The sequence below is a fragment of the Ambystoma mexicanum genome, chromosome 12 (assembly GCF_040938575.1).
Source record: "Ambystoma mexicanum isolate Mex_15411 chromosome 12, UKY_AmexF1_1, whole genome shotgun sequence".
Classification (NCBI taxonomy): Eukaryota; Metazoa; Chordata; class Amphibia; order Caudata; family Ambystomatidae; genus Ambystoma; species Ambystoma mexicanum.
The window spans coordinates 52966342-52981300 of NC_090936.1; the positions used below are offsets into that span (position 1 = coordinate 52966342).

At 49.5% G+C, this 14959-nt stretch overlaps 1 protein-coding gene across 1 annotated transcript in view; it reads right to left on the bottom strand.

The window, feature by feature from the left end:
* Positions 1 to 14959, bottom strand: part of CTTNBP2 (cortactin binding protein 2) — a 592842-nt gene that overhangs the window by 229046 nt on the left and 348837 nt on the right. Inside the window, exon 6 of the mRNA XM_069627945.1 lies at positions 13555 to 13654. Within this exon, the coding sequence (XP_069484046.1) occupies positions 13555 to 13654 (100 nt within the window). The remainder of the gene's footprint in view (positions 1 to 13554; positions 13655 to 14959) is intronic.

The following is a 14959-nucleotide window of genomic DNA, read 5'->3' on the forward strand; positions in this document are numbered from 1 at the left end:
TATTGAGTGGCAAACAAAGCCCCTTTCCGAGTTGATTTCAGTTGCAAATCATACTGTCTCGTGCCAAGAAAAAAATAAAAGAGTCAAGTGAGGACAAATGAAGGGTACTTCAGTACAGAATTTGCAGCAGCAACAAATATCTGGGTGGGGGTGGGCAGTGTTAATAAATTGAGGAGGTGCAGGCCAATACAAAGAAGAGGTGCAGGACCCACCAGGGAGAGGGGTAGAGGCCATGGAAGTGGCACTCTTCATCAACAACAAGGACATTCAAGTGGTTTTATGACATGCGGCACAACCTGTCACTATTGCAAAGAGGAGGGGCATTTGAAGTAGACTCCTCTCTACTTAGTGCTGCTATTCTCGTATGTTCTCATATGTTCTCTCTCTCTTTTTAATTTTCTGTTGATATTGTTCTCTCCCGCAATGTCTATTCCTGCTCTCCTATGGCCCTATCAGGAAAATGGTTCAAAATGTCCTGTTTCAACAATAGTCTTTTTTTTTAACAACTTTATTTATTTCGGTTACAGCGTTATCTATGCATTACATGAGTCCACAGGACCCTCCTCGCATTTAATATGCATGCAGCTTGCTCCGTACCCACTCCCCTTGGCCCCACCCCTCCCCTCCTTTAGTATGTGGTGTCCTGGTGGGTAGGGGACCCATCAGGGCTCTGAGGGCCCAGAAAGTTCGCCACCAGGCGGGATTGAAATGTTAGGGCTGGGAATCAGGAGTGGTAGTCGAGTACTGGGGCCGAGCAGTCGGTGAAGCGGTGGAGGGCCCCTTCCTTCGCTGCTGTAACCTTCTCCGCCACCAGGATCTCCCATACCTTTATCCACCAAAGGGCCAGCAGCGGACCCTCCCGGGCTTTCAACTTCCTTCCCACCGTGATTTTGGCAGCTAGCAGTAGATGTGTGAGCAGTTTGGCTGATCGGCCCGCTCTGGGATAACTGTCCGGGCTCGCCACCCCAAGCAGGATGACTTCCGGGTCCATCGGGAGTCTGCGCTGAGTGATGTCTTCCGCGATCTGCAGGACTTCCCTCCAGAAGGTCTGTACTGTGGGGCACCCCCACCACATGTGGAAAAAGGATCCTCGTTCGCCGCATCGTCTCCAGCAGTTCGGGTCAATGTCAGCGTTACAGTGATGCAGGCGGACTGGCGAGTAGTACCAGCAATGCAGGAGCTTCAGGGCGCATTCTTTATTTGTGACGCATCTGGATGTCGAATTGATCCTGGACCATATCTCCACCCATGTTTGATCTTCTATGGGGTGTCCCAAGTCCATTTCCCATCCGGACATATATGGTGGTCTGACTTTTAGCATGTCCTCCTGGAGGAGTCGGTACAGTTTAGTGATCTGACCTTGGCCTGTGCTTTCTTCCGTTACCAGTTCAAGAGGATGGAGGTCCCGGGTGGCTCCCCGACGGACCGCGGGCTGCGAGATCCAGTGTCGGAGTTGGATGTATGTAAACCTCTCTCCTTCAGTTAGTTGAACGCGGACTTTGCATTCCTCGAAGCTAAGTGGGTTGTTGGCCTTGTAGAGTTGGGAGAGTGTTCGAAGGCCACCTTTGGTCCATCGGTGGAAACGGGCCGCCTCCATTCCTGGTCTGAAGTCAGGGTTCCCGATGACCGAGGATAGCGGGCTCGGGCATCTGGGTATCTTCCTCCTCCGACGGGCCCAAGCCCATGGCTCGAGAGTCGCTTTGGTGGCTGCTAGCATCTGCGGTCCCTGGCTTCGGTGTGGTCCCGGGGTGTGTAGCAGGGAATGTAGTCGTGTCTGACATCTGGACTGCTCCATGCGGGACCATTTTGGGGGTGTCTTCGGGTTCATCCAGGCTGCTGTGCTCGCGAACTGAGCCGCCAGGAAGTAGTTCATCAGGTTGGGGAGACCAAAGCCGCCCCATTTCACGGCCCCTGTCATGACCCTCATAGGTATCCTGGCTCTGCGTCCCTTCCACACAAACTTCGCTAGCTTCCTTTGTAGCTGTTCCAAAGCCTGCTTTGGGGGGGGGGGCCGGGAGAGCAGTGCACAGATACAGAAGCCTAGGGAGAAGGTTCATTTTGCACGCTATGACCCGACCTAATACAGAGGTCTCTTGATTGTCCCATCTTCGGAGGTCTTCTTCCAATTCCTTGAATAGGGGGGGGAAAGTTGACGTATAGTTTTTTCGGATCTGCTGTGAGGTGGACACCCAGGTAAGCTGTTGAGGAGGAGCTCCATGTTAGCGGGCAGAGTGCCTGGAGGTTGGCTATGAGGGGGGTGCTCAGGTTGATACTTAGTGCCTCTGATTTGGCGTAGTTCACCTGGAATCCAGCCACTCCTTCAAACGCCTCTAGCTCAGTTAGGGTTGCGGGCAGGGAGGATTGGCAGTTGGTAATAGAGATCAGCAAATCATCGGCGTATAGGGAGATCTTGAATTGTTCGCCGTTTATATCTAGACCAGTGATGTTCTCGTTAGCTCGTGTGCGTTGGGCAAATGGCTCCATGATCATGGCAAAGATTAGCGGGGAGAGCGGACAGCCTTGTCTCGTCCCGCACGAAAGCTGGATCGGAGGTGAGGTCTTCCGATTTAGGCGGATTGATGTCCTCGGATTTTTTTTCACGAGCACCATTTTCTGGAATATTGGGCCAATCCAAAATGCCTCCATGGTGAGGCGCATGAAGTTCCAGTCCACCCTGTCGATTGCTTTGGTGGCGTCTAAGGTCTGGACCGCCATGCCCTGGTGTGCTTGGGTCGCAATTTCGATGAGATTAAGCGCTTGGTGGATGTTGTCTGAGGTCCTTCTTCCTCTAATGAACCCCACCTGGTCCTGGACTATGATAGATGGGAGGATTTGCGCCAATCTGTTGGCTAGAACCTTTGAGTGTGTGTTAGCGTCCATGTTGAGCAGAGCTATCGGTCTATACAATGAGCACTCCTTTGGATCCTTGCCGGGTTTCAAAAGCAGGATTGTGGTGGATTCTTGCATAGAGGGTGTGATAGAGCCTGAGTCCCGAAAGGAGTTAAATAGCTCTGTCATTGGGTGTAGCAGCATGCAGCGAAAGAGTTTGTAGAACTTTGTTGGGAAGCCGTCTGGGCCGGGGGCCCTGGGTTTCAGATTTTTGATTGCTTCCTCCACATCTTCGGATGTGATCGGGGCTTCCAGGGCTGATCTATTTACTTCGGAGATGTGTGGGAGCCTGGTGTCTGCTATGTATTGCTCCTGGAGAGACACTGTGGGGCGGGGGGCTGCGGTCAGGATGTTAGTTAGACGGGTAGCCGCCATCTGTAGTTTTGCCCCATCTCCATATACTGTGCTGCCTTTCGGGTCCCTCAGTGCAGCGATGTGGTTCCGTCGGCGGGTTTTGGCAAGTTTGTTCACCAGGTATTTGTTAGCTTTATTACCGTTTGCGTAATAGCTTTGTTTTGTCCGGATCAGGGTCTGGGCTGTGTCCTCGGCGTAGTGGGCCTCCAGCTTTGTCCGAGCCAGTCTGACCATCTTGGCGGCCTTTGGGGACCATTTCTTTTCTAGAGCTTTATCTGCCTCCCTCTTGTCCTTCTCCAGTTGGTTTCGGAGTATGGTTCGCCTCCTCGTATAAGCGGCCGCCTGTGCTATTAATTCCCCTCTGATTACGGCCTTCATGGCTTCCCATCTTGTTGCTGTAGCGGTGAGGTCGGGAGGGTTTTCTTTGAAATAGTTGCTGATCACCTTGGCTATGGCGTCTCGCACCGCCATATCATGCAGCATTGGTTCATATAGGGACCATTTACGTTGTTCAGGGGGCTCCAGGTCGAAGACCCTTGCAGTGAGGAGGATTGGGGCGTGGTCTGACAGTGCCTTTGCGCCTATTTCTACGTCGACCGTGAACTGCAGGAGCTGTGGGCTGGCCAGAATGAGGTCAATTCGAGATGAGGAGCGGTGGACGTGGGAGAAGAAAGTAGTCCACGGTGTCCGGATGGAGAACCCTCCAGGTGTCCACCACGTCTAGTGTTTTGAACAAGTGGCAGAGGCCCAAAGCCAATCTGAAGTCCCTGCTGGATGGGGGCCTGACCTGTCCAGTGAGGGGTTGGGAACCCCATTGAAGTCCCCGCCTAGGACCACCAGGCCTTCAAGAAAGGGGAGAAGGGCGGTTTCCAGGGTAGCGTAGAAGGCCTCCTGGCCATCGTTTAGTGCCTAAATAGCAACCAGCGTGTGAAGCTAGCCGTAGAGGTCCCCCTTGATCGCCACAAACCTGCCATCTGGGCTGCATAGAGTCTCCTTCTCTTGAAAGGGGATACCTTTTGCTAACAAAATTGCAGTGCCGCCTATTTTGTTGGGGCAGCGGCCAGGCATTGTATTGGGAATGCTCGGGATCACAGCCTAGCAAAGTCCTCCGTCACGAGGTGGGTCTCTTGGAGGAAGCCCACCGAGGTCTGAAGGTCCTGGTGACAACTAAGGATGGACTTAAGCTTTGTGGGGGAGTTCAGGCCTCTGACGTTTAGTGAGACAAAGCAGAGTTTGGTGTGCGCTGGGGTGGGGCCAGAGGGGCGTCGTTAGGATTCAGATGAGTGGTGGGTGATCCTGCGCTCAGGAGGGTCTCTCAGGGGACCGATGACAGTGTGATTCAGCTGCAACCGAGTTTTAACTGTGTCCAACCGGGCCTTGGTAACCATGGGGGCTGGGGGTGACCCAGCCCAACTAAAGGAAAGGAAGGAACAAAGGGAAACCAAACTGGCCCTGGCGGGCCTCGGGCCGAAGTGACTGTCAATCCACTCGGCAGGGGCATTGTGTGGGACGACCGGGAACCAAGAGTGCAGGTTCCGGTCCGAGAACTGAAGATGCGTTACTGGTCGTGTGCTGCGGGAGTTTTCCCTCCCCGTTTAACTTTCATCCAGCAGCTGTGCTGGGGCTTTGGTGTTGAGCTGCAGGGTTTGTCTTTCGGAGAGGTGGTTGTGTCCTCCTTGGATGTCGAGGGCTCGATCCCCATGATGTTGCCTGCTTCCTCCAAGGCATGGATTACCCTTGTTTGCCCCCCCCCCCACAAGTGAACTGCAGCGAGGCTGGGTAAAGCCAGCGATATTTGATTTTCCGTTCCTGCAGAAAGGCCGTTAGAGGTCGGAGGGCTCACCGCCATTGGATTGTGGGGGCGGATAGGTCCTGGAACAGCTGTATGGGGGATCCCTGGAACATCAGGTCACCTTGCGAGCGGCTTGCTCTCATGATCTCCTGTTTCGTCGAAAAGAAGTGAACTCTGGTGATCACTTCAGGATTGGCCGCTGAGGAGAAGTTTCTGCGGCTTCATAGTCTATGAGTGCAGTCGAGCAGCAGGAGTGACTTATCGCAGTCTGGGAGAAGATTCAAGAAAAGGTTTCCAATGTAGGTAGGAAGAGCTTGGTCCGGGATCGAGGCAGGGACCCCTTTGATACGGATATTGTTTCTGTGGGCCCTGTTTTCCAAGTCCTCCTGTTTGCGTTGTGTGGTTTCTGCGTTGTCCTCTAAGGATTGGATTTTCTGTTTCAGCTCTGCAATCTGGGCCGAGTGTTCCAGGACCTGATCTTCTGTGTCTCCGACCCCATGTTCCACCTCCTCAACGCGAGTGTCCATGCCATCTATCTTGGTTGAGACTTCAGCCATGCCGTTGCGGAATTCTGTTTTGATGTCTGCGAGGAGGCCCTGAATGTCTTCTTTTGTCGCCCATTGTCCCTGGGTCCTCGTGGGTGAGGGAGGCTGGGTTGGAGGGGGGTCAAGCGGTTTAGATTTCTCCCTCAAGTGGAGCAAGTTAGCTATGTCAGCGGACTTTGGGCCCCTCTGCCTGGACATACTGGCGCCTAGATCGTTGTCGCCGCTGTGGGATGTGTTCGCAGGCTATGTCAAGAGGGAGGGGGGTGGTGTCGGCTTCGGACCCTTTTTGCTTCGACTGGAAATGTAGGGCCTTTCTGGTCATCCCTCGGTGAGGGAAGCTCTGCCTGGGCAGGCCCGATCGGGCTGCGAGCTTCTTGTCCCTCTGGCCTTCTTATTGGTGCGGGGGGGGATGGGATACCCAAGTTATTTCTTCACCAGTGCCTGTGGGGTCCAGGGTATGCTGGTTACAGGCGTGCGGATGGGGTAGGTTTGGCGTTATGTCCTTGTGGCTCTCTGATGCTGTGTCTATGTGGGTCGGGGGGGCCTCCAGGGCGGTCCGCCGGATCCACTGCAGGGTGAGGTGGAGAGTGTTAAATGTGAGAGGGGGACAGCTCTGGGCCTCTCAAGGTCGTTGTTCACCTCTGGGGGGCTGCCCCAGACCAGGAGGTGCAATGCTGCGGTGAGCTGGATGGGGCCCGGCTGGGATTGTGCTGGTTGATGTGCGGGCTGATAATCCCTTCACCCCCCCAGGGCCAGCTTCCAGGATCATCAATGGAGAGTGCTTTCAGGGTTGCAGGCGGGTCTTATCTTCCCTTGTCGCATCTGGTGGTGCGCGCTGCCTCGGCCGCCCGGGCTGACTCCCAGCGGGAGGAACGGGATGGAGCGGGCGTCTAGGCCGCCACTCTTCTGCTATCCAACTGCGCCGCCATGCTGTGCGGGCCCACAGAGTAGGGTGAGTGGGCCCGGCGTCTCCCGTGTAGAACCGCCGGCAGGTGGAGGGGCAGGCACCTCTCCCGATTCGCCAAGGCGGCTGCCCCGGGACTCCGCAGCTCTCTGGCAGTGTGTTGGCGGGGTGTCATGGGCCTTCTTCACCTCCCCCGGCTCCAAGGTCACGCAGGGGTGGGGGCGCCAGAACTGGGTCTGCTCCGCTGGGCCTCCTACCTCCTCGTGGCCCACAGTGCCGCCACCTCAGGATCTCGGGGCTATGCTGGGCCCCCCAAGCCGAATGCCTGTCGACGACAGGGTTCCCCAGCAGCTGGAAGGTGGGCGCGGGATTGGAAACTGCGCTCTGTTGGGGTTGGGGGGATAAACTCGGCCCCGGCGGATTCCACCTTGTTTGAATTTTCCTCGGGCAGGGCTCTCCGCTTTTGCCCGGCATTTGGGTGCCTGCCTCAGGGGAGGTTCTGCTTCCCGATGTGATGACTCCGGGTCGGGATCATAACATATAAGCGGGCATTTACAGGTTGTATCCCGGGCGTCCCACGGAGCTCTCAATGAGGCATCCGCATTGCCGGCACCTCAAGCCACGCCCAATAGTCTTTTAAAGGCAATGAAAATGTCTCTTTCACCCAACACCTTCCTCAGAATGGCAAAAACAAATGTCTCTTACACAGCACTGGTTGGAATATAGCTAAAGAAAGTCTAGGATGGTTAAACAAATATCTTTTATCCAATATTGCTTGAAGTATGGCAAAGGGAAAGTCTTTTCTAAGTTTCTGGTTGACCAAAGGTTCAATTCAAACAACAACTTGATATGACAAACTTTCTGTTTAACACACCAGTTCAAAATGGATTTCCTGGTATACTCTCCTGCCAGGAAACCTCTCAACTGAATCCCTAGATATCCTGGTTTACTCCTCTGCCAGAAATATCTCCCTTTTTGCTCATGCAGATCCCCTGATGTACTCTCCTGCCAGGTATCTCTTCCTACAAAAGTTCACTACCTGATGTGTATCTCTTATCAGGTAGTTATGTAACATTCACATTCCTCTCAGAAATAACACAGTTGCAATTCTTCAATAATAAAACTTTGTTGACTTCAGGTATTACTTGTTTTAATTTTCCCCTCTACTGGCATCCCATACACAAGGGTTTGTTCATGCTCTGTTTGTCAACCTTTCTCTCAATATCTTTTGAAACTGCTTGTTCCAGGTTTCCCCAAATTGACATCTCATATTAGAAGAATTGTACAACTTATGGCCTTTTGTTTCTTCTGTAATCTCTTTTGGTTTATAGCAATGCTGGGTCCAGGTTTCCCCTAATTGGCATCTCATATTAGGAGAATTGTACCACTATTAACCTTGCTTTACAATTCTACTTAGTCGGTATTAAAAAATGCTTCCCAAGTGTTCATTAACATTTGATGGCACGGTGCGGGCCACTACTCTTTTAGGTTGATTCACCGGTGTAACTGCAGCAGAGTTTTTGTTGGACAGGCTTCCCTGTTTTGGAAGAGTCTCTTTCGAATCCTGTGTCAGGTTTTCATTCTTTCGCCGATGGAACCATTGCAGCTCCACAGGACCGCGTCTCCCCCGGTCCTGCTGCAAACAGTTCACCTTCAGCAGTCCCTCCAAGGCACCCGCTACGACTCCACCGGAGTTCCTCTCCTCCGGTCCTAAACACCTCCAGACTTTTACTGGCAAATGTTTCCTGCTCTTCCCACGGCTCGTGTCTGTGAGTCTGCCTCTGCCTCTGGGTTTGCTTCTCTCGTGGCACTCTGCAGCTTTTCACCACTCTTCTTCTCCGGTCTGATACTTGCAGGTGATTTTCAAGTTTAACTTTCCCACGCAGCTGACTTTGATCGCGACAACTAGACTGCACGTTGTACTTGGTGTCAACATTCACTCGATATTAACTCCTTGCTCCTCTTCCTTGTCTCAGTATTTGAGGTTTTCTGGAACTTGGACGCCAAGGGCATTTCAGATGCTTTTAAGTTACATTGTTGAATCGTTTGATTTAAATAAGAATCATCAACTACATTAGATGTAAATTGACAACATGCCATCAAAAACTCTGGAATTAGGGTTTCGTCCTCACAGAAAAGGGATGAATACTGCCTCTTCCATCTGAGTCATCACTCCTCCGATATTAATCTCCTCCCCCATTAACCTCCCTCCTGGCACCACCCCCAGGTCGAGATCAGGTAGCGGCTGCCTTTCCCTGACCATGTTGTAGGAGACCATCACCAGGGAATCGTGGATGACTATGCAGGATTCATCATAGCATGAGGTTCAAGTTGGGCAAACAAGTTAAGCAAAGGGGCATAATCAATTTGAGCTGTTTGTGTGCCGCAAGAGGCAGTGACCACATTTTTGGGCATGTACTATGATGATCCCAGCGTACCTTATCAACAACATGCTTATACTGGCAACATTCCCACGGCACCTTTGTCTTCTCAAATATGAGAATGGAATATTTTTCAGGACATAATATGATAGCTTTAATGTAATCAAGGATTAATGTGCTGATGACATTCAAACTTAATGTGCATGTTATTCCCACTGCAAAAAGATCTTGCATCATATTACTAATCATACATTTGTCTTGCCGCAAAACTCTTCATAGTGTTGGTCTGGCACCCCATTTCATGTGCCACATTTATTCTTGCAAAATGTACATGATCGCATATTTATTGTAACACATTCATTCAAAACAAAGACCTCAAACAGGCCAATACACCCATCTTGTGTTCAGTATTTCCGAGATGACTTGGTCAGTGTCATTGGTTCATCATACACCCTAGCCCGCTCTTCTCAAACTTGCTCTGATATACATCAATCATCGTTATAGGTTGAACAAATGTAAATATCTGTTGAAGCATGTTATCCTCATCCATTGTAATGTCTCATCCATTGTCCATTAAATGCCTGGATAAATGCTGGATGGTAACAGGCACTCTCACCTGGTGATCCAACTTCTGGCACCACAGAGCTGGAGAAGTCTAGATCATTCATCCATCACAGGCCAAATGGGCCACTCCACCGAAACTCAATGCCCCAAGATCGGAGATCACCTAGAACTCTAGGTGTGCATCCATAAGAAGAGACTACTCATCAATGTAGGGTATCGCAGACTGCTGCATCATAGTTTATGCCGTTAAAGGTGTCCAACAATGCGAACAGGATGGCTATCAATGGCATGATTTTGCCAGCAGTGTCCAGAACTTCACTCAAGACAGTCGGGAAACAAGACTACATGCAAAAGACAGTCATGGACTCCAGACATCAGGCCCTCCAAAAAATGATGCCATTCACATTAGCCAGGTATGGAGGTTTCACCAACTTCCATTCAAGCTTGACGAAAAATTACTAGAGGTCTTTGGTATGGGATTAAAGGCACAACGTTTGCATCATCCCTTGAAGCAAACATCCCTTTGATCAATTAGCAAAGAATCAGTCGCAGCAGGGCAGAGATCTACACATGCGGTAGTGACACCCACGATCAAATGGATCCAGGCAAAACTCCATTCACCGCTACAATGGAGCAGCGTGGGGAAATGCAGGTTTTGCAGGAAGCCGGCATAGGAGACAAACTAATCAGCGAAATAACATGTACACCTAGATTGGACTTTAGAATGCTCACGGCAGGCCTTCCTTTTCAAATAGATCTAGTTATTTGGGAAATGCATGGTTATAGGAAGGTTGCTTGGCCTTGAAACCCATTTACTTAACTCACTCCTTGCAGCCTTCCCCCATAGTCACCTGGACCTAGCACTCTCGATGTGGCCAAGCCGGGATGACATATGATGGAGGAGCCTCCCTTCTGTCCCGGCCTATTTTGATACACCTTAGTTTTCTGTTTTTCCTGCTGTGCTCACCTTTTTCACCGCCATCCCTTAATGCTGTCCCCTCTGACAGATGGGCCTAGCAGTCCAGGGGTTATGCCCTGGCGTTTGTCTTGGAACAGTAAAATGTAACATTTGCAAACAGGCCTCCATGCGCCCTTGGAACGCTTGAGCACATCTCGAACCCATCACAGAGCTAGAAATCTACTGCAAGTACTATCGACAGGGTATAAACACTTGTGTATGAGCGCGATATAAATAAAATATCATATCATATAAGAAACTGCCCTTACAGCAATTGTTTCACATTTCTTGGCATCATTGAACTGCTCTTCTCGCAGTCTGCATGCAAACACTACAACCCTCCCCTACTTTTCCCGACATCTCTCTCTACCTAATGACATTTCTTTTCACTTACTTTGACTTGTCCCTCCTTCTCCACCCGTCCATTTTGCTTTCCTCTACCGTTGATGGTCTGGTTAAATATGCCACTTTCTGCACAAACCTGGGTGTTGTGAAACAACTTGGTAGTAGGTTGCTGCAGTACAAACTCCTATTTATATTTACATTGCATTCACTTGACTGAAATAGAAGACAGACTGCTTGCTGCACAAGCATAAAGCGAAGGAAACAAAGGATGGAACCTCTGAAATGAAGCTCGGGCTGATACTATTTCAAGTCCTGGTGACTTAGAGTTTACCTCAATAAGATGAAAACAAGTGTGTCTCCTTGCATGATGCAAAAATGCCTCAAACACCAGGCTGGGTTCCCTGTTGTACTTGGACAACGCCTACTTGAACGCATCTGTTGTGGTTCAGTTTCCAGGTCGTGATATGATATGATGTTTATTTATAACGAACCGAGGATCGAACCAGTGTAGCTCCGTGTCGTCTTGATTCCAAGGCGAGCACGATGCCCCTGAGCTACCCTCGCATCATGATTTTGTTGGTATCGCTACAAATTATCCCCCCAAAAATGCTGAATGTGCTTTTACTGCACATTTGGAAGTGATGAAAATGCTGAATCCAATTATACCGACCAAGGGGTGCGGGGGTTGCAGGGGTGTCCCCCGCCCCCTCTTGAACTGTATAATGGGTTCGGGGGTTGCTGGTGTGTCACTGTCCCCTGATTCCATTACATGGATTGCAGGGGATATAAAAGTAACGTTTTCTTTTTTTAAAGACGTAGCAGCGGAACTTCCTAACCACTTTATGGTTTGGGAACTGACGTTGCAAGGAGAAGGAGGAAAGGCGAGGTACGGGAAAGATGAACGGCACAGAGGTATGTATGGGGATCGGTGTAGCTGGTATGGGGCATGCAGGAAATCTATGTGATCATTTATTCTGCATTTTCGTATCTGACAATTCGGGGCGCAAAAAGCTTTAAATAAACTGAAGCAGCCAACACAGAATATGCATACCAACTAAGCCACGAAATCATGGCCTTTGAAGACCCATCCCAACAGACATCAAACTTCAGTACATTGCTGCTCTACAACCAGCTTATTTTGTATTTATTTATTTGCTTTTTATAACGCACTTAATACCAGTTCGGTTTTTAAGCGCGGATCCAGGATTCTAACCTCTCCTGCTCTGCGTGGCCTTGCTTCCAAGACCAGCACGACGCCCTTGTGCTATCCTCCGTTCAGCTTACATACCATACCCTGGGCCAAAGCTTCCTAGCATTGCGGGCACATGAGGCTCCTCTTCAGGACATCAATACCTCTATGATCTCAACACAGAATGCCAGGAAACTGATCAGCATGCAAACCTCAGGGTACATACGGATTGAACCTCAAGGTTTATCTGAGCGGTCCGATAGCACAGCGAGTAGAGCGCTCCCTTTGACATCTGTGCAGAGCCTGCTGACACAGGTTCGAATCCCGGGAGGGTTCGTAGCGCTATATAAATGCTACATTATTTTTTATTAGCGCAACAGCAAAGCTTTCTCGCTTTTCCCACTCTCTCCCCATGAACCTCACCCGCCCTCCTTTTTCAGATCTGCAAGAGCGTCTGGAACCTATGCAAATGGCAGCAGAGCAAGGTATGAATCCAAATAACATAATGATATGATATGGCATTCATAACGCGCGCATACACAAGTGTTTCAAGGCGCGACAAGGCACAGGAAGGGGAACATAGGGAAGACAGAGACAACAATCATACTAGGCCAGGTGGCATTGAGATCATGCAAGTGCAGGGGAGAGGGATCAAACAATAAAGAAGTGCGGCCAGCAGATGGCAAGTGCAAGGGTAATTGCAGGCAGCAGGTGTCAAAAGTGCAGGTAGGTGGACTGTAGGGTTACAGATACAGACCCAAGTGCAAGAGTTGCCACCAGGGGACGTGGGGGGTGCGTGTGCAGGTGTGCAACTGGCGGGGAGGAGGGTTTATAGTCAAAAAGTCAAATGAAAAACATCGAATTACAAAAATGTGGAAAAAAAAAATTTGTTTTTTGTTTTTTTTGTTTTTTTAAATGGGGGGGTTCCCCCCCAACCCCCCCTTTATTTTTACCAGCTAAAGCCCAAAAAACATATAAATAAAAAAAAACACATTTTTTTTTTTGACTTTTTTTTGTTGATATTTTTGCAAGTCGACTTATTTCATTCGACTTTTTGACTGGACACCGAGGAGGAGATCTGGGCCTGAGAGCAGAGGGTAGCCAGGTGACCAGTGCAGTTGCAATTTCAGTTTCAGCCAGGAATTCAGCAGGGGAGAGAAAGAGAGAAGGCAGAAACAAAGAGGAAAGTCTTGAGGTGATTCCAGAACCGGAGGTGGTTCTCCTCAAATTCCAGAGGGAGGCCCCAGTCCAAGAAAGAGATCTACCACCAACTCATTGCTTGGAGAAGCGATTGACCCAGAGGCACAGGAGCGAAGAGCTTGAGTAGGAAGATATTTACGAAGAGCGAGTTGGTGGTATTGAGGCCCCATGCCCCAGAAGGCTTTGTGGACAACGCAGAGGGTCTTGAACTTAATCCTCGCAGCCACTAGGAGCCAGTGCAGAGATTTCAGTGCTGGAGAGATGCCATTCTAGGGCATCATAAAGATATAGTTGAAAGAGGACTGAAGGGCAAGCATTTATGACTTCAAATGTATAGCCCATACAAAAGATATATAAAGGCTCTAGCTTTCAATAGACGCTTATAAAAAGAAGCCGAACACTAAGGCTTTATAAATGCAAGCAAGTTACATACCTGAAATGTCCCTGAGCGGCGGCTGAGCACAAAGCCGTAAAGCCATTGTTACCAGCAAGGTCTACCTGTGCTCCTGCAGTCAGCAGCAACCTCACACAGTCTAGAAATTCAACAAAGATATAGACTAATGTTAGCACAGTACAAAGGTGGGGAAACGCCTTAAAACATGACATGCACCTGCCAATTTATATTTTGCAACTACAATCATCAAATAATTGCCTTCATTAGAGAAATATCTGACTTTAGGGCACAAGCAGATCCCTGCCACATACGGTGCTGAAGACCCCACAGGCACCGACAATAGCTGCCAGCAGCATCTGGTGAATTATTTAATTGGAGGTGTAAATGTTTTTCACTAATATGCAGGAGCAACCAAGCATAATGGGGGAACCAACCAAAGAATATTCAGGGGAGGGGTGAAGGTCCCTCCACTTCCCCGAGAATATTAAAAAAAATAGGTAAAAATGGCACATTTGAGTGCACACCTAATGTGAAAAACTGGGTAAACCTCCACACAGTTTACAATTGGTTTTGATGGGTAACACATGGAAAATCCAATAAATGAAAGTCACAGTGTGCAGAAGTATTATAAAATGCATTTTCATTCAACTTTTTCCACATACATGCCAGTATAAACACATTTTCATGCTGGGGCTGTGCCCATAGATGTCCATGTTGGCTGCACCAATACATGCCAGAATTCCAATCTAAGAACACATTCATGATTACTTTACACATAATGCCTGTAGTAATGCTACACAAACACATGCCCATGTTGGCTGTGCCAATATTTGCCAGTATCCCCACGTGAAAACATACTCCCATTGGCTTTGCCAATAAAACTGCAATGTCAGATTAAGAAAATATGTCCAGGCTGCAGCACCGATCTAGCCCAGGATGGCCAAGTAACAACACTTAAGTTTGCTTTACCCTTGATTTCCAGTAAAGTATGGCATGCAACAGTAAGAAAAACATGTCCTGGCTGCTGTTGTGAAGGTATGTGATGAGTTCAAGGAGATTGCCACCTCTCCCCAAGGGGAAACTACTTCTGGTGGGACTAGGGAGGAGAGCCTACTGTGCTTAACACCCTCTATGGGAAAGGGCAAGTGGGATCCCTTTGAGGTTGACTCCACCTTAGGAGACAGGGCACAATCCCACCCCACAGTGAATAACTCCTTAATGGACTAAGGGTTCTAAGGGTTCTAATAACCATACACAACCTTTCACACACCCTTTCACCATGGCAGACTTGTCTACTGATTTTATCTGTGCTCAATCTCCTGTCAAAACAAATAAAACGCAAAGTAACAAACCCGCTGGAGGCATGTACCACTGCCAACCAATCAGAGAAAAGTTTTGGCAATCCCTGTGTAATTTAAAAACGGCAACCTGGAAGAAAGCTGGG